The sequence below is a fragment of the Onychostoma macrolepis genome, chromosome 08, assembly GCF_012432095.1.
Source record: "Onychostoma macrolepis isolate SWU-2019 chromosome 08, ASM1243209v1, whole genome shotgun sequence".
Taxonomy (NCBI): Eukaryota; Metazoa; Chordata; class Actinopteri; order Cypriniformes; family Cyprinidae; genus Onychostoma; species Onychostoma macrolepis.
The window spans coordinates 11,984,627-12,003,988 of record NC_081162.1 but is presented as its reverse complement, the minus strand read 5'-3'; the positions used below and the strand labels follow the sequence as shown (position 1 = coordinate 12,003,988).

General features: G+C 36.2%; 1 protein-coding gene across 1 annotated transcript in view; it reads right to left on the bottom strand.

Moving 5' to 3' along the window:
* The window catches only part of ghra (growth hormone receptor a), a 39,584-nt gene that overhangs the window by 4,154 nt on the left and 16,068 nt on the right, over nt 1-19,362 (bottom strand). The window contains 3 exon segments of the mRNA XM_058783951.1: nt 1,210-1,388; nt 1,485-1,651; nt 2,858-2,990. Coding sequence (XP_058639934.1) covers nt 1,210-1,388; nt 1,485-1,651; nt 2,858-2,990 — 479 coding nt within the window.

Sequence of the window (19,362 nt, the reverse complement as noted above, 5' to 3'; positions counted from 1 at the left end):
CTTGAGGACACCAAAAAGCGAATGTACTTGTATGTGACCTCAGCAGAGGGCCAACAGGAATAAATCATTCCCCTCTGATCTATTCAGGCCTGCCAACATACGGCAGTGATTTAACATGTGGCTCAGTGTGGTTTTTCGTGTGTCTGCTCAGTCTGGGCAGGATCGCTGGGCAGGCCGGGGGAACGTGGCTGTCGGGGAGTGTAAACCGAGAGGGCCCCTGAAGATCCTGCCAGATGCAAAGATCTCCCAGAAACAAGCCTGAATTACAGAGCACATATGACCGGATACACATATGGACCAGCAGTGACCCTTTTAGAAAGAGTAGATGAATACTGGCTTATAATGCGTCTCCAACACAAAATTGTATTTCTCAGAATACAATAAATAGCGTGGTATAGCCAATTTCCTCCACCGCAATGCTTACGAGTACATCGAGAAAGGAAAATTAAAACAACTACAGAATGTTCTGTGATGGTCTGATGAACTCCACAAACTGACTTTTAAAGATGGATTCACTAGGTTTAAATTACTTCATGCCACAGCACTGCTCATTTTTAATCCTCACTGGCTGTTAAAGGTTAGGGTAACACTTAATTCTATGATGCCATTGTTACAAGTTGCATGTACTGTACTTACTATAGTAATAACAATAAATTATGCATAATTACATGCAACTAACCCTAAACCAAACCCGCATCCTAACCCTAACCATATAATAAGTACAATACATGTAGTTTATTAATATAACTTAGTACTTAAATGTATAATTACATTGTAACAAGGACACTGTAAAATAAAGTGTAACCAAGGTTAGTTTTAATATATTAATATGAATGATATATTATCTAAGCAGCATTTGTTTTTACAACCTTTTACCGGGACACTACAGTATTTGCTCTAAATAGATAGATAGATAGATAGACAGTTACAAGTTTGTTGACTGCATTATAGTTGCATATCACTTTGCCACATCATCTAACTATTTAAAGCGAGAACATTTTATAAAAATGTAATAACAATTTTACTGTTTTCATTACATTACTTTTATTATCTACTGAAAGTGTTGCAAATTCAGTAGCTGGGTGAAAGTTCAAAGCAAATAATATCTGTGACTTTTAAGTCACGTGTATGGCTTATAATCAAAATGAGTCTCTCCCACACACAATATTTTTACTTTAATAACCGCCTAGAAACATTTTCAGGACATACCATTTCCCAGTGGGAGGCGTTTCTGACCCGGTACTGAACCTGGTACACCAGGCTCATCCAGCCCATCTGCACATCTGCTGACGGAGGCGGAGCCCAGCGCACAAGGATGTCAAAGTGCAACCCTGAGCGACTCACATTCAGTAGAGTCCAGTTCAGCCCAATTGGTGGGTCAGGATGCACTGGAAAGTCACAAAACATTTGTCAGACCTCCAACATAGATCATTCTGTAACTGTGTATAAACATTCACAGAGCAGTTTCACAGCTATTAACTCACCTATGTTCTCCACTGTAAAGCAGGCCTCGTCATAGGTTATGTTCTGACGAACTGAGCGCAGCTGGATGCAGTAGGAGGTCCAGATGTGTGTGAAGGTCTTGTTGAAGTAGCACTCGTTTTTCACAGTACGTGTGTAGTCTGGACACTCCTGCCACTCAGAGAGGGCGCTATATGCCAGTCAATAAAGAAAACAATGTTATTAGATGTATACAAATATTAGTCACCTCAGTACGTTGCACTGCATGGATTTATTGCTACGGGTAGTGGGCTTGAAGTACTTATAAATGATGATGAAAACATTCAATCATACAGTACAGTGAAACATGCTATACTCTAAAACCATTTTAAACAGCATTTGATAATTATTATGCATGCAGTTTTTATGACTTCATAATTAATGCACTCATACTTTTAGCAATTCATTTTTTACACCACAAGATAATTAAAGGGATAGTTCACCCAATAATGAAAGTTCTGTAATTAATTTCTCACCCACATGTTCCAAACCTATAAGACCTCCCTTTAGAATAGGGAACACATATTCACTATTAACTAATTAATAGCGAGAATAGGTCCTTAAAATAAAATGTTCCCCAGGTTTGGAATGATATGAGGGTGAGTAATTAATGGCAGAATTTTCATTTTCACTATCTCTTTAATATGAATGAATATAAATTTTACCTTAAAATGTTAAAGGTCCACCAAATGATACACAATTTAAATGAAAAATTCTGAACATTTATCAATTTATTTACATTTATTTGATAAAAATACAGTAATAAAAATAATACTACTGTGAAGAACTTTCTTTAAAATTTTAAAGAACTGTTTTCTTTTTTTGATATATTTTAAATTGTAATTTATTTCTGTGATGGTAAAGCTGAATTTTCTGCAGCCATTATGCAAGTCTTCAGAAATCATTGTAATATACTGATTTGCTATTAATAATGTATATATATTTTTTTAATTTCTTGAGTAAAATAAGAGACTTTATTTTATTTTTATTTTTAGACTCTTCATGATTCCAAATTTTTGACCGGTAGTCTAAAGTTTCAAATTATATTATATTATATTATTTTACATTATATTATATTATAAAATTGGCTGATTTGTAGTCTTCTAGACCCTGAATACTGTTTAGGAATTTAAAACATTTAATTCATTAAATCACATACTTTAAACTGTGTTTTCTCATGCTCCTGTGTAACTTTAATCTCTCCATTTTGCCTTCTCTTTATCTGCACATGTGACAGTACAAGGTCTGCATATTGGCAGGAGGAACGACTTTTGTTTATTAAATGAAAAGTATCCTCCTTCACCCTGTCTTTTTAAAACCTTAAGGTAGTTGGTGTCTTTCAGTGTTTGTCTCTTACTTTTTTGTCTGGTAGAAGACCCTGAGAGCTCCAGACTCGTTGAGGTTCTGAAAGATCCCAGTGCTCCACCAGCAACGGAAGGTCTCCTGCTCTCTGGAGCGGCAGCCCGTAAAATGAGGTCCTCTGCTTGGATCTGAAGCAGGAAGAGAAAATTGGACGGGCTATAAAATGAATGAACAGCATGTATATATCATTATTTAAATAGACAAATAAATACATAAATTATTCTTATTATACACTGTATGTACAGTATGTTATCTTTTGGCTCATTGTCAGCTCTGTCCTCTGCAGTTGAGCTCCTCTGGTGCCAAGTTTACCAGCAGTCCTCTCCGTCCTCTGCTTTTGCGCAGCCATAAATAAGCTTTGGAGGGTGCAATTGATTTCTCGTCCTCTATTTCTCCGCTCCTTTCCTAACTGCAGTATAAATCAGCAGAGCTTGCACGTGGCACCAAATCCGCTAAAGGTATCAAGATTTTCTATGACAGTGTTTTTATTTTATCCCTTTCTAAATTGTAACTAAGAGTAAATCCAGGTTAAATTAATAGTGGCTTTGGGGATGGAGAGGGCCATTAAAAAAAATCTAATTTACTCTGAAGAAACGTTTCTGCTGAGGATCCCCTACACACCAATTTTTCCCCGTTCTCCTTCGTCCAGCCCCTCGTCTAGTGACAACAAGATGTATTTCCCCCGTCCCACAGCTGCTGAGCGCCACAAAACTGCACCACAGTGACACTGGTCAGGACTGATCGTGTGGGGGAAGGGATTTCTTGTGGCTCAAGTTCACAAAAATGCATTCACATACACAGAAAACATAAACACAAACCTTGCTTATGATGGCGCGCTGAATTACTACAATGAGAAAATCACATTATTATGTGATTTTAAAAACAAAGCTACTTCAAAATCAATTTACAATGATAAATATCGATACATAATGTTTCTAAAACAACTTGACAGACTGTCAGGGTCGAAAAAAGGACAAAAACCAGGGATGCACAATATATTGGTACCACTGTAGTTATTGATATTAGATACTAGAACTTCAACAGAGAAATTCAGAATTATTGGATCTTTAATTGTGCATACTCATTTTTACATTTAGATTATGTTTCCCATTATCTAATGCCCACTTAAGGTTTTTTAAAACACAATCATTCTGTAACTCAACTCTGTAATCTTTAGCAAATCTCAAAATGAATATCAAATATCAAGACACAGAGCTACCTAAACAATCACTAATAGACACTAAAGCTTTAGTCTGGATTTTCTCAGTGTCTAGAACTCTCTCTCTCTCTCTTCCCCTTTCTGACTCCCAACACTCTGTTATTGCTACTCCCTCCCCCTCGAAATTCCGGCATGTGCAATAAAAGAGCCTGCTATGGAAGCGATTAGGTCTGAGATGAACAGATGATTTGTGGGCCACTGCGGAAAGGATGGGGACAGTACAGATAGGGACATTATCACCACTAAATTGTTCCTGGTCAATATTTGGTTTGGTGCTGGAAAGGGGGCAAAAAAAAAAAAACTTAGAGCACACACAATTTGCTCTCAAAAAACGTTGCAAAAGCAGCTGTAAAAAGGCCACATTTCAACTTCGGGACCAGTTTCAACTGTGTTAGATGTCAGTTTGGGAAATTTTTTATCACAATCAAATCAGATGTGGTACAAGTGGGAAAAATTACCAATGTGTTTTGGCTACGCTTTTGATGAGGTAAACTATAAAGTATAAAACCAGCTGCTCTCATGCAAAAACAGAATATAATTTCTTGTTTTTTCCCATAATATTAAGCAGAGAACGCAAATTGTTTGTGGGACGTTTCACCACAATCTCTTTTTTGATAATTATACACGCAGTGAGTTATGTGCATGAAGTTGGAACTATGAGTTGAAACTTCTGAGCCAAAGTACTTGCGCAAAATAGAGCTTATCTATCATTCAGATGTTTGGCAGAGCTGTGGAATACTAATCTGCGAATGTGGTTCTGCAGGCGTGAATATTTTGGACCTGTACTGACCAACGATTCCTACTCAAGAGACGTTACAAATCATTAATGAAATGCAATATGGATTTTTATACACTTGTTTCAGCATGAAATGCACCAAAGAAATCAAATACATTTTTTTCAGTTAGAACTTTAACACTGATTTTGCGAGTCGTGAGGCCAAAAATGCTTCATGTGATTCTGTTAATCCCCCGCCCCCCCACTCCCCACTCCATTCAGGTACTTATGAATAATAAATGAACATGCAGTTTCTTATGCACACACCTCCTGCTTGGAAACTTAAATAAAGCTACAGCTTGTGTGGGTGAAGGTTTCCTGCGAATGAAAAACATAATGTTTACTCAGCTTCCCGCAAAGACAGACCACTGGTAACTAGGATACCAGCCCAGACAGAAAGCCAGGACAAATGTTTTCCACTCCAGCAAGCCGCAAACTTCTGAATAAATAGGCCATATTTCAGCAATTAAACCATCTTGATGGATTGCGATCACTTGAAAAAGCACCTTTATCACTGGCTGTCCAGCAAATGTCTCGATTGGCTCAGGGTTATGAGCTGCTGAGCAGACACACCATCTTTTCCAGCTCATTTGCTGCAAAGATGACAGTTTAATAGCAGAATCAGAAGAAAGTGCGTACTTCAGCGACGCTAAGAGACTGTCAGATGCATGTGTCCGCTCGCACAGTGTCGGTTACACGTGCACTTATGAGAGCACTTACATAAGAGCTTGTGAGATTCTGTATGTATGCTGTTACAGTTGTGCGTCATTCTGGAACCATGTGAAACTCATTTGACAGTGAGCATTACTGTGCCCTACTGACACTGAAGCACCTCAAGTAAGCACTAAGAAGCTGCACGTTACATGGCACTTCATTTAAATCAGAATATTACCTTGATAACACGGCTTTGCTTCATTTAGTTGTCTTTAAATAGAGAAACAGCTAACCTTCTAAAAACATCAGTTAATTTCATTAAATAATTAATAAATTAATAAATTATGTCTTACATTAATAGGCTACAAACTCCTTGCAGATTGAAGGACTATTTTTATTCACATTTAGTGTTAAGTACTCTAACTGAACATTTCAAACACAGAACCTTAAACAATTACTACATATACAGTACAAATAATAAACCAATCATACATCAAGACATTCTGTATAAATACATTACCATTCAAAAGTATGGGGCCAGTATTTTAAAAATAAATAATAATTTTATTCAGCAAAGGATGCATTGTGTTACAAAATCTTTCTATTTCAGATTAATTCTGTTTATCTTTTGAAATTTCCATTCATCGAAGAACCCTGGAAAAAATGTATCAAGGTTTTGTCTTCATCATTTATAATCAGCATATCATAATGATTTCTGAAGAATCATGTGACAGTGAAGACTGGCGTAATGACTGCTTAAAATTCAGCTTTGCCATGGCAGGAATACATAATATTTAAAAAATGTATTAAAATAGGAAACTTGTTTTAATTGTAATAATACTTCATAATATTACTTTTTTACTATACTGCCCTACAAAGGCAAAAGACCTTAACTCGCTACAGTGTGAAACTGAGAAAAATTACTTTAAAATTTTTTATTTATCCAGCCAAATTAATTATAGGTAGGACACTGGAAATTTGGCAATTAGATGTTTTAGTAATGAAAATTATCTACATTAAAAAATTATGGGCTCAAACTAGATTTTTTTTTACCCCTATTTTGAAGTTACTGTACTCTGCTTTTGCATTGTCTGCAAAAAGTGAGAAGTCACACCAGGGCAAAAGGCAGTAACTTCCACATCATCAATATTTGGTTGCTGATCACCATTTACAAAATCGTTACAGTAACACCTGTATAAAATCTAGTGATCATGGACTATCTCATATAGAAATGTGACTGTATTAATGTTTTTTTTTTTTTTTTGACCGTAACAAGCAGACTAAATGTAAAACATTTGACCGTTTTGCAACCAATTTATCTGTTATGCTCAGTAACATAAAAGAATGCTAGACATAGCATAATTGCTTTTACACTGAACAAAATTATAAACGCAACACTTTTGTTTTTGCCTTGGCTTGAATGAAATAGCGTAACCTAAAAGAACGACTTGCGGATTTATGTGAACGCCAGCAAACAGGAATAATGCTCAGAATGCTTGTGGATTAAACATCTCCTACGATGTTCATTGCCATGGATTGATTTTATCGGGTTACAAGAAAAGGTAGGATATGGATTTAATTGCGAACTGTTAGTAGGCTACTGATTTTATGATTGATCATGCTACATGCTACGGCATTCGAGTCCACACACGTCCAACTAGAAGTGACAGCCTGGTGAATAATCTGCATTATAATAAGGAAAAAAAAATTACGTATTGCTACCAAATTATCTAGTCTTTACAGTGCTTTGTTAGGCTATATGGTGTTTGGTAGATCGTGATCTAATTCGTTTGTCTAAACCGTAATTTAAATGCGGCAGACTTTAATGGACAGTAAAAAAAAAAGGCAGAACACCGTATAACTCCAAGCCGCAACCGTAACTTCATTTTGACGCGCAGTTAAACAAAGTCAGAACGCCGTAACTCAATTTTAGTGTTCCAAACAAAGTGAAAGAGCCGTAACTGGTGTTATACGGTGTTCTGCCTTGGTTTCGCCAGGTCTTTTCGAAGTTACGGTTGAGACCACCCATTATTTTCTTGGAAAAACAACAAAATTGACTCAAGATACTTATGCACATGATAAAGGATGTCTTGAATGTCCCAAAAATATCAATAACTAATTTTCGACCAAAATCGAAGTGCCTTTACACGGCAGTATACTATGGCTCAAATAAATGCAGCCTTGTAAGAATAAAAGAATTCTTTAAAAACATTTTTAAAACCATATCGACCCAAACTTGTTAAATGGTAATATAGTACAGTTTACGGTTTACAGCCTACTGACAGCTGAAAACTGCCATAGCTGGCACATTTACCATTGCATTATAAATGTTTGTGTGGTGCAATAAATTGTCACGCGGTCGTGGTTGTGGAATAAGGCTCTTGACGAAGAAGTAAACAAACAGGGATCTTTAATAAACATACACTCACGTAGACCATTGAGGAGAACATTAAATACGAGACAAAGACTAGACAGAAACTGAAGGCTTATAAAGACATGGAACAAAGGAGCAAACAAGACGATTAATAGATCTCAGGTGAACAGACTAAACGATAATTAACTAATGATGAGAATTCAGGAAACTGACCAAATAAGGGCAAAACGGAACAGACATGTGACAGATCACCCCCCGTCCCGGATGGCGCGTCCCGCGCCGTAACAGTACCATCGGGAGGGTGGGCGGGCGCCCTGGAGGCTGGTGCAGGACAGGGACACAGAGGAAAGCCTCCACGGCGAATCAGGCAGACCTGGGAAGCCATGGCGGATCAGGGTTCTCAGGCGGCCATGGCCTATGGCCCCCCCCCTCCCAAATTGCCCGCAAACGGCGGTGGGCTTAACAGGGGAATGACTGACGGACTGGATGGCAGGCTGGTTCTGGATCGAGGCTGGACACTCTCCAGACACCGGAGGATCCCTTCCCTCCAGCTCAGTCCAGTGGTGCCTGGGAGGTCCACGGGGTGATGATAATTTGCCCCGATCCAGAACAGGGAGTTGAGGGTGGTGTCGTCCAGAGCTGTAACCACTGCGAACTCCCACGCATATTCCCCAAATGGGAGATCTCTGCGGGCCAGGGCGGAGAACATTTCGGTGACATCCATGCTGCGGAGAGGAGGGAAAAAGACAAACAAAAAAACTTGCAAACACGGGGGAGAAGAAGCGCCGCTTACTGTCAGTTATGGGTCTCGTATTCTGTCACGCGGTCGTGGTTGTGGAATAAGGCTCTTGACGAAGAAGTAAACAAACAGGGATCTTTAAGAAACATCAACTCATGTAGACCATTGAGGAGAACATTATATACGAGACAAAGACTAGACAGAAACTGAAGGCTTATAAAGACATGGAACAAAGGAGCAAACAAGACGATTAATAGAACTCAGGTGAACAGACTAAACGATAATTAACTAATGATGAGAACACAGGAAACTGACCAAATAAGGGCAAAACGGAACAGACATGTGACATAAACAAACATGAAAACATGCAAGGAATATTTCCTATTGATAGTCTTCGGGCGAATGTGCATGGGTATAAATCCCAGGAAAAAATATGTGACATGAGTCTCATCGTCTGCCAACAGTTTCCTTCAAAAGAGCAGAAAATGATCTTTGTATTTTTATGTGTTTGGTGTGAGGAGGTCATTTGGACACCTCAAGCTATCTGGAAACATCACAAAGCGAGTAATCTAAAAAAATCCTGGCCTTTCTGAGAAAAACAGCACGAGAACATTATGTCCCATTAGCATATGGATGCGTTCATTACCAGACAGGGATTCTAAGCCTTTATCACAGAGAAACAGAACATGATTATTATCATCCATTTACCATCCACAGATAGCTGGATGTTTTGTTTTTTAATTTATTCAACAGTAATTGGTTCTGGAAACATTTTAACCAGTATGCTTCATACCAAGATCATACCATTACCATTTACTGATTCTTTTACCTTTATTTACTCCAAAAGCCTGAATTATGAAAGAACACAGAAAGCTTCTCTTCATTTAAATTAAATGGTTGTGATTTCATAATTCATTACGTCAATGGGCTGTTGATGGGTAAAGAGCTACACAAATCGGGTCTTTTTATTTGAAAGACTATAAGAGCTCAACATTTTGCTTTAGGTGTTTAATAACATTTTTGAGTTAAAGGGTGAAGTAGAAACAAGTTTTACCATCGCTGTTGTTGCCAATTTTAAACTAATTTTTCTGACCTAAGCAACAAGAGGTCCACTTGGTTAATAAACAAGCCAAATAATGAGCACAAAATATGACAGCAGTTATTATGTGATTTTCATTCTCCTAGTCCCTCAAAACTAATTACCAATCTCTCTCACACACACACACACACACACACACACACACACACACACATTCACAGTCACTAATGAGCACATTTAAAAAGCCCTCTGACCCACGGCATAACCACATCTAAAATGGTTCAATATTTAGTCCAAAACACAATTAAAATAATCAATACATTTTCAAGAGAGCAAGAACTACAGCAGCAAACAACTCTGAGTAAATAACCTTTACGCAAATTAGTTCCTTAGCTTAAAAAATACACCCTACACGATAAGCACCCAACATACAGAAATGGGCTTAAGTGTAAGAAAGTCATGATTTGCTTGCGTTGGTAAAATCTGATGGGGCCAGACTTTCCCTTGGAAACCATCCAAAGGAAGTGCCTTTCAAATTATGCCTGATTAAAGTCCCATGGGAAAAAGGTCTCTAAGAAAGATCCATACCTGCAAGGTCATCTGGGGTGACCCTTTCAATGCTTTCAATGTTTATTACTGGTAAATCATAATACACCATAACACATAGCCTGCACTAAAGCACTTGTGAGACTTGAAAATCCATTCGTCATGCTGATCTGTGTTTACTATTGAAAAGAAAGAAATTCACTTAATACCATAATTTTCTGCTCTTAACAGATTTATATACTACAAGCACACAGGATGTTGCAAATTTGTTTTGCTCTGGCAAATCTCAAAATATTTTTAAAGAGACGCCAGTGTTTTATGTAATCAGATATTAGTCTACTCAAACACTGATAACATGATTTTGGCTTTGGCACCCCTCAAATTCCACCTATATATGAGGGAAATGGTTGAGAGACAGACATTATGAGAACATAAGAGCTGTGTTTCCAGAACTGTGCTGAGCATAAGAATTTGTGTCAGCAGCTGGGTCAGACTAACATCGGTCTTACAGACCAGCACATAAAAATACTCACTGACAGTCCAGCATGTGCACCACCTGCTCTTCTTTGTCCTTTACAAAAAACATAATGCTGAAAGGGGGGCAAAGAGGATGGGCAGTGGTTATGGAGAAGAGTGAGAGAGATGACCCTACACTGTAAAAAATCCAATTAACAAAATGTTGGAAGGGCAAAAATATTTAAGTTGAATTAACTTTATTGATTGGGCTTAATTGAGAAGACATATTATATTAAGTCTGCACAAATATATTTTAAAAACATTAAATGAATGGTTATTTTCAAATACAGTCAACATTCAGAATGCTAAATGTTGACTAAACTAATAAAAACAAATCCAGCCAACACTGAGATCATTCTACACATGCACGAGCCTGAGTGACTTCGCGGGAGAAACAGCGCCACCATCTTGTCAAGTTCACGTGTCAGGTAAGTCCCACTAAATAAATGTTATTTTTTTAGACTAAATTTAACGAGAAAATCATGCAACATATTCGATTTTTTTGAGTGGACATTTAGAAAGTGTTTTATGAGTTGTATATCCGAAGAAATGTGGATATAAGACAGTATGTCAAGTTCAGGCGTATATGTCAAATATTTTCTCAATATTTTGATTTTTTTGCACCCTCAGATTCCAGATTTTCAAATAGTTATATCTCGGCCAAATATTGTCCGATCCTGAATTTTCGAAAAAAATTGACACCTAAGACTGGTTTTGTCGTCCAGGGTCACATATGTCTGAGGGAAATTTAAGTGAATGGTCTTTCACCTTGTTTAATCCATAAAACACTTAATATCAAAAGCTGTGTTACTATAATGAATTTTAGCTAATTTTGGCATATTGTATGATATTTTTTGATGTTTCCGTGACGTGAAAAGATAATGAAGAGATTGCACAATCTTTCTCCATTATGCTTAACACGACTAACGTTAACCGAAATCTATGAAACGTGTAACTTAATGTAAACCACAGTAATGCGTTCATTTGAAGTTAACATGGGCGTGTTGAATGGGTTTTTCGACATTGAACGTGACTAACAACCAGCCACAGTGAAATGTATGTCGCTCTTTTCAAACTGGGCGGATTTCAAACAGCGTTTCTGGTCTCGTGATTGGAACTTCGGAGGAGTTTGTCGTTCCGAACGAAAATGAACAACTGAATCGTTTCACAAGGCCGTTCAAAGCGTCTCAGTCAGTTCCCTATAGGTAGTGAATCAGTAGATAGTGCACACAAGTTCCTGCACAGGGTGTGGGAAAGACCGTGGCTCAGTAAACACTGGGACAATTGATCAGTCAACTTGTAAATCGTCACCACTGGCGTTTATCAACGACAGGCAGGACCGTTATATTTTGATATTATTTTTATGCTATTTGAGGTAACTTAGCCCTATAATATGAAATGAACATTTTCTATTACAAATCCAGTAAGCATCAATGCTCCCTGTTGTGCAATGGATTGTGGAATGGATTTGTGCCAAAAAAAAAGGTGTGTGTTTCATCACAAATTTAATTAACTGATATAGATACATTGTGAAGTGTTTAAAAGGCATCATTTCATTTTTTTAACTTAAAATGTACTTTTCTTTCTCCATCAGGGTGTGGCCAAAGGTTTCATTTGTGCTTTGTCATCGTTGCAAGATTTCAGATGCTGGCCAGTCAGTTCTTCCAAGGCACCAAACACTGGCTTGTGACCAGACCACTCTACTGCAGCTACATACTGTGTGTGTACTTTCAAGTTTAGGAGTTTATTCTTTTCATTCCAGGTAATATGTGTAAATGTTTAGAGTTTTTACTACAATTATAATGTGCTTTACTGTTCTTAGTGGCATCTACACTAATATTAGTCTGCTTCATTCTTATTCCAAGGTGAATGTAGCCACCCAGTCCGTATCCAGATCAGATGGTGGATCAGAACCTAGAGATGACCTCGGCAGCCCTGAATGTCAGCTGAGACCATGTCAGCTAGATGAGCTCCAGAGACAGATCCCCTCCAAAGACCTCATTGCCCATCGGGACCACGAGAACCAGACAAGTCCTCTGCTCAATCTGACCTGTGTTGCAGCCTAGAATTAAAACAGGGCATGCTGGTTTCGTCTGGCCAGAGGAGAACTGCCCATTTATTTGTAAATGTTTGATTGCTAACATATTGTTTAGCTTGTTTAGTTTTTTCTTAAAATCGGCATGAAATCAAAAGTGAAGATTCTTATTTTTTGATGGAATACTGTAGTGTTTTATTAAAAATAATTTATCTGTGCACTTAATTATTATTATTTTTTAATTCATGTGCCCTCGTAATCTTTAATCAAAAATGTTAACCTCCCCTCCCCCTCAAAACGACTCATCTTCTCTTCTGGTCACGAGCAATGGTGCAAGGGCAGAGCTAGTGACGTAAGGGGTAAACGCTGGGATAAACGACAGGGGAAAAGCTGCTGATGCTTCACTTTATAGCATTGACACTAATCATGAGTATGTTACCCTTAAACACTGAAAAGATATTAGGATATCACGACAACATTACTCTTAGGACATCGTAAACTAATTTGTTTCATGAATATGACTTAACCTGATGGAGGACGTGCTCAGTCATTCAGGCAGTCTCTCTCTCTCTCTCACACGCACTGTTTTGGCATGTTTTGTGCCATTGATTGTCGTCGTCATCCCTAATAAATAAATAATTTATTCATGCTTGGTTGTCGGCAGTGAATCCAGTGGTGAGAAATCCCCCACGACTAACTGCAAACTGGCATTTCAGATCTGCCTCCATTTTGTTATTAACGCCCCAACTTCCAATGATCCAATCAATTCTCAAAGGACGAAATCAAGTCCCGCCCTCTCATTTTAGATGCCATTTCACTCGGATATACGTTACAGTAGAGAAGAAAAGACAATCGCAACTTCCGTTTCATGCCGACTTTAAGATTAAACTGAATTTTGCAGTTGTATTACAGATGTAATACATTAATAATAATAATAATTTGCTGTTAATTTACTGACCCTTAGGCCTAGGTCACTTTTTTTCATTCAAACTAATGTTTAGTTTGTATGAAAAATGTTATAAATGGAGATTGTTATTAAATAAAGGCTATTATGTGTTGTAAAGTGTGTATTTAGTGATTGATAAACACCAGTTAATAATTTTTTATTATTTTGTTAAACTGTAAAAATATATGTTTATGTAGTTCCCCAGCAATTTCTTATGATGCCCAAATAATAAATCTTAGTTTAGGTAACATATAAACACACATAGAGTAAACAGTTAAATTGACATAACTTGCTGTAGTCTTGTAAATATTTGACCAATTAAAACATTTTAGTTGAATGGACTATAAAACTAGTGCACTAAAGGTTGAGCCAATTACAAAATAACAATTGAGGTAACACTTTGAAGTCAGAAATTGACTGAACGTAAAATTTCTGTGGAACTAGTTACTAAATAATAATTTAATAACCGTTTGAATTTTTTTAACTTACTATAAATAAGGCCCTATGAAATCCATTTAATTTTTTTCCCAAATTCCATTTAATTTTTTTCTAAACTTTTTTCCGTTTTAATTTTTCTGGATTCCATTTTTTTTTCCTGGACTCCCATTTTAATGGTTAAATTTAACATGTCTAATTAATTAAAATCATGAAACTTATACAATTTAACATCAAAATATTAAAAGTTAAACAAAATAAATTACATTTTTAGGGCCCTATTAAATATGTTTTATTGTTTTCTCATGTTCTGTTTTATTGTTACCAAATTATGTGTTTAAGAATGTCTAATTATTTGAATGCATAAAACAACTTTATTTATTACAATTTATTTTTACAATAGCCCTATATAAAATGTTTTTATTCCCTCCCCCCAGAAATTCTGTGCTGTGTATTGAAATTTTTCTGGCTTTCAAATGAAGGCTTTGTTTTTTGCAAACATTTTAAATTTGAACATTATTAAAATTAAAACATGGGAGAAATATTGTGTGATTATTCCTCAAAAAAATTTTTTTGAATAATTTATTATTATTATTATTAGTAGTAGTAGTAGGACTAGTATTGCGTACATTCTACTGCACAATAATATATTTTTGACGGGTTGTCATGAATACCTTTACTTTTCTGTGTATGATATAACGATAGTTTTACTCAAATGAAATGGTAAAATGCTCATGAAGTGACTCTCAGAGCAGTTCTGGAGATGTTGCTCATGTATTTATGTCCTCATTTAGTGAGACAGCAGATGCTGAAATCACCGCACGCTTCAGTGTGTGTGTAGTAAACGAAACTGCGAGTCTGTGCCATTCATTCATACAGAGACACGCAGAACATGCAGGATTCATATTTAAAGCCCTTTTGTGGCTTAATATTTACAGATAATGGTCCATATCACGATTTAATTTACGCGTAATGACCTACTTTTGATTAATTCATCCAAACTTTGACAAATTCCGTGACATTCCACGTTATACAGTAAATTCCATTTTTATGACAGGATTCCGCAATTCCGTCCACGTTTTCTGCATCGTGGAAATCATAGGGCCCTATATAAAGCAATAGATTACCCATCATTGAAAAAATGGAGAAATTTTTAATAATGTCCAGGTCCCTTTTTTCCATTCAATTACAATGATTAGGGCTAAAGCTTTCAAGATTCATAAAGGTAGCAAAATCATCATAATTCATAATATTCTATTTTATATTTCAATAAAACTGAATATTACTATTCTACATAATATTCAATATTTGATTATATACACACATAAAATATAATTATTTATTTAGGTCTTGTTGTCTTTACGCCTGCAATTGTTTGTGGTCACAGCAAAACAGTCTTGAGGATGAACAAAAAGGTCGAAGGCAGCAGACACTTACAGCAGAATGTAAACTGGTGTTAAAAATAACTGCAAAGAACACACACACACACACACACACACACACACACTCACACAAAGTGTACAGAAAGGCGGATGAGAAACTCAATACGTTGCAAGTGCACACTTAACACAAACTCCAGTACTCAGATAATGTATAAAGGGAAGCACTTGAAACCACATTATATAGAATATAATTCTATGGCAGATTTGGAGGACGAAATCCAGACAGAGGCATCAATAACGACAGATAAGTGCCTATTGCCATTTGCTAACATGCAAATGATTGTTTTTCCCAATGTAATGTCAAGCCAGTGCAAAGAGCCATAAACAAATGCTGGCCTCCAACTGTCCTGTCTAAGACCATTATTAGCACAACATCTCTTTGATGTTCAGTGAACACAAATCCAGACCCTCAGGCCGAATTACAGCAGATTTATGTCAAGTGAATCTGCGATAATGACCGTAATCCTCCCTGATAACATAATAATGAGGCCATTACTTGAGTTAATCTACTAAATCAATTCTTTATTGGGTATTTTACCACATAAATAAATGTATAAAAGTAACTAAATATATTATGTTAAAGTACAGCATTACATAAATAAATAACATTTTATATTGTTATTATATTATATTATATTATTATACTTTGACTGACTAGAGATGCTCTTTTTAAATTGCTTACAGTTTAACATTTTTATTACCACAAACAAAACGTTCCACATTGCTATTCCTCAAAATCTATCAACCAAACATTTAACATTTGTCTCTCATATTTCTACAACCATTATGCTGAATCTGCAGACCACAGGAGGTTTAAACATGCCTGCAGATGCAGAGAAATTGTTTTATGGGCACACGTTCCTTGTGGAAAAAGTTTCATGTGAACACCCCTGCGGTTCTGCTCTCCATTTGGCAACTGGACTCTGTTTTTCTGAACAAAAAGAGCCAACCACTGCCTTATGTAACAGCAAACTTTGCTGTCCTCTGCTGTTCTACTTTCTTTTCGGGCTCAGCTCTCTCCCTGATTTCACCCCGCTGTCTAGTGTAAATAAACTTCAGCCCAAAAGGGGCTCCGCCTGCGTCTGAAACTCCCTGAGTCACAGCAGCAGACTCTCAGGTTGCGGAGCGCTCACAGCGGCCCCTGTGTCGTGTAAGGGTTATGGCAGACAGAACAGCGCAGGGAGAATTAAGGAATCAACACGCAAACATAATCACTAGGCTTTTAAACACAATGCTCTGCAGAAAACATGGCTTCAGCGGTACAATGGCTTGCTCCTCAGTGAACATATTGTTAGTGGAAAAAAAACTTCCACGAAAAAACTTTAGACAACTTCCAAGAATTTACTCGTGCTTCCGGCTGTTTCCTGTGTATGCACCGATTGCTCTGAAGTCTTCGGCACTTCTGTTTGCTTATTTATTTATTTATTTATTTAGAGGGCAATCCCCTTGAAACAACTTTACCTTGGACATTGTAGTACATCAGGATTGTGTTAAGATCCAAGCTTCTTGGGACTGCAGCACATATTGTGATTATTGTAATCTGAAGGGCTCTTTGATTTTTCAATGTTAGGTCTACCGATAAATAGCACAAACAGATGGGAAGCCAAATGGTAAAGTAATTTATTTATTATCATGTTATTGCATATTTTTTTGCATTAATTATACCCAAAATGAGTAAGAACCATTCATACTCAGATGAGAAGTACATAATGCCTCATACATTCATTCATAATGCTTTAAACTTTACAGTTAGACAATAAAATTAAGACAAAAACAAATTTGCAACTATTTTGCATAAATATAATAGTATACGTAACAATTATTATAGTTTATTATTATTCATATAAATAGTAGCAGTATAATATTAACATTTTCATAATGCATTTTGTTTTAATCACCTAATTATTACTTTTATTGTGTCAAAATGCAGAAATATAAATGATCATAATTATTATTATTTTATATATTCATAAATAATAATAATAATTATTATTATAATTACATGTTTTTATTAGAATTATTAATAATAATGATATTATCATCATTATTCATTTTATTGACTATATTGTCATTTATATTTTACTAATTAACATATTTATGAAGTTATTTAAATATTATGAATAACAATTATATAATAATGACAATGTTAGTAATTATAACAAATTGCATCATTAATGTATTAATTAATAACAGCACTTATTATTAGTTATGATAATAATAATAATTAATTATTATTATAATGTTGCATATATATATATATATATATAGTGAATTATAATAAATGTTATTGTTATTATTATTATTATTAAAATATGTTCTGTGTAGTGCTAAAAAGTACATGCTAATATTTTTGAAAATTTAGTAAACACGTAACTCTCTTTAAAGTGCTGCCAAAACATCAGGGCTTTGATAATTCCACAGCTCTGCTAATTAAATAGAGAATAAAAGGCTAATAAACTCAATAACACATTGCATCCTCGGGGGACTCTTATCCAAGAATTTAGCACATCTAAATATTGTAACCACATAACACAATCACTGAGTGATATCAAATCTATCAGCAGTCATCAGTAATTTTTGAAGCACAACAAATCTGCATGTTGTTAATAGCTGAAATTAGGAGCCTTATCTCATTACACCTCTATCATGAACCCCCATATGCTTGGCCCAGAGCGAGTTGAGTGAGTTGATCCACGCACATATGATTTATAAGAGACACATTAGCATACACGCATGACTTTGAGAGCACAGGCCTGAAGCGCTGCCAGTTCACTCTCTCCTCCATAAGACATTATCATGTCTTTGAAATTCCAGCCAAAACTGAAGAGTCATGCTTGCCAGACCTCCCTCACAAAAAAGTCCACAAATATGGCCCCTGTCTGAAGCCATAACTCAAGACGATTACTTCTGTTCTCAATCAAACCGCAGCCTGTCCTCAGAACACCTCTGAAGAGACCTTAGTCAGGGCAGACAGCATGAAAAAAGTCAGATGGACAGCCCGCTCAATAGGTTTTCCAGATTTCTGTCCCAAGGAATTTGTTTTTATGCAAAAACATATTTTTAATGCCGCATCATTTGAACAATTGACACCCAGAAGCACAACGGCACCACCCATCAAACACTCAATTGTGGAAAATATCCTAGGCAAACGATCTGTTCTATGAAGCATAGCTAGAGCAGTTCCTTAACATGCGATGCCTGCTACATAGAAAACTCATGCACATTATGATCTCATATGGTGTTTAAAAACTCTATTAATTGCCTTGGACAATGCACTCTCCTGACAATTTGTAACTAATAGTGGTGAACTCATACGTTTGAATTCAAATCTGCTTACGCCCCACTATGGACCTTCATGCTTAGTTTTTTTTCCTTCTAAAAATCGTACAAATTCATACAAATTCACCAGAACATAAAATAGTTGCGTTTTCTCATGAGACTGGGTTGGCTCGGGCAGGACATGTTTCACAAGGCAACATGTTGGAATAATTAAAGATTTTTGCACATAGTCTGATGAAAATAAAAACCTTTTATGTCATAATAAGTTCAAGCACATCTTTGTTGGCATGAATTAATAGCCCTTTCATTAGTTTAAAATATTATAAAAATGAAAAATGACACCATGGACTTGTTCTCCACATCACACTTTTCCAATAAACCATGCACTCCAAAGGCAACAAGGCAATATTTTCATCCACAGCAGTTAAATAATAGCTTAATAAACATTAAAAGAGTATATATTTAAACATAAAAGCAAAAAAAGTCGAACTTTAATCAAAG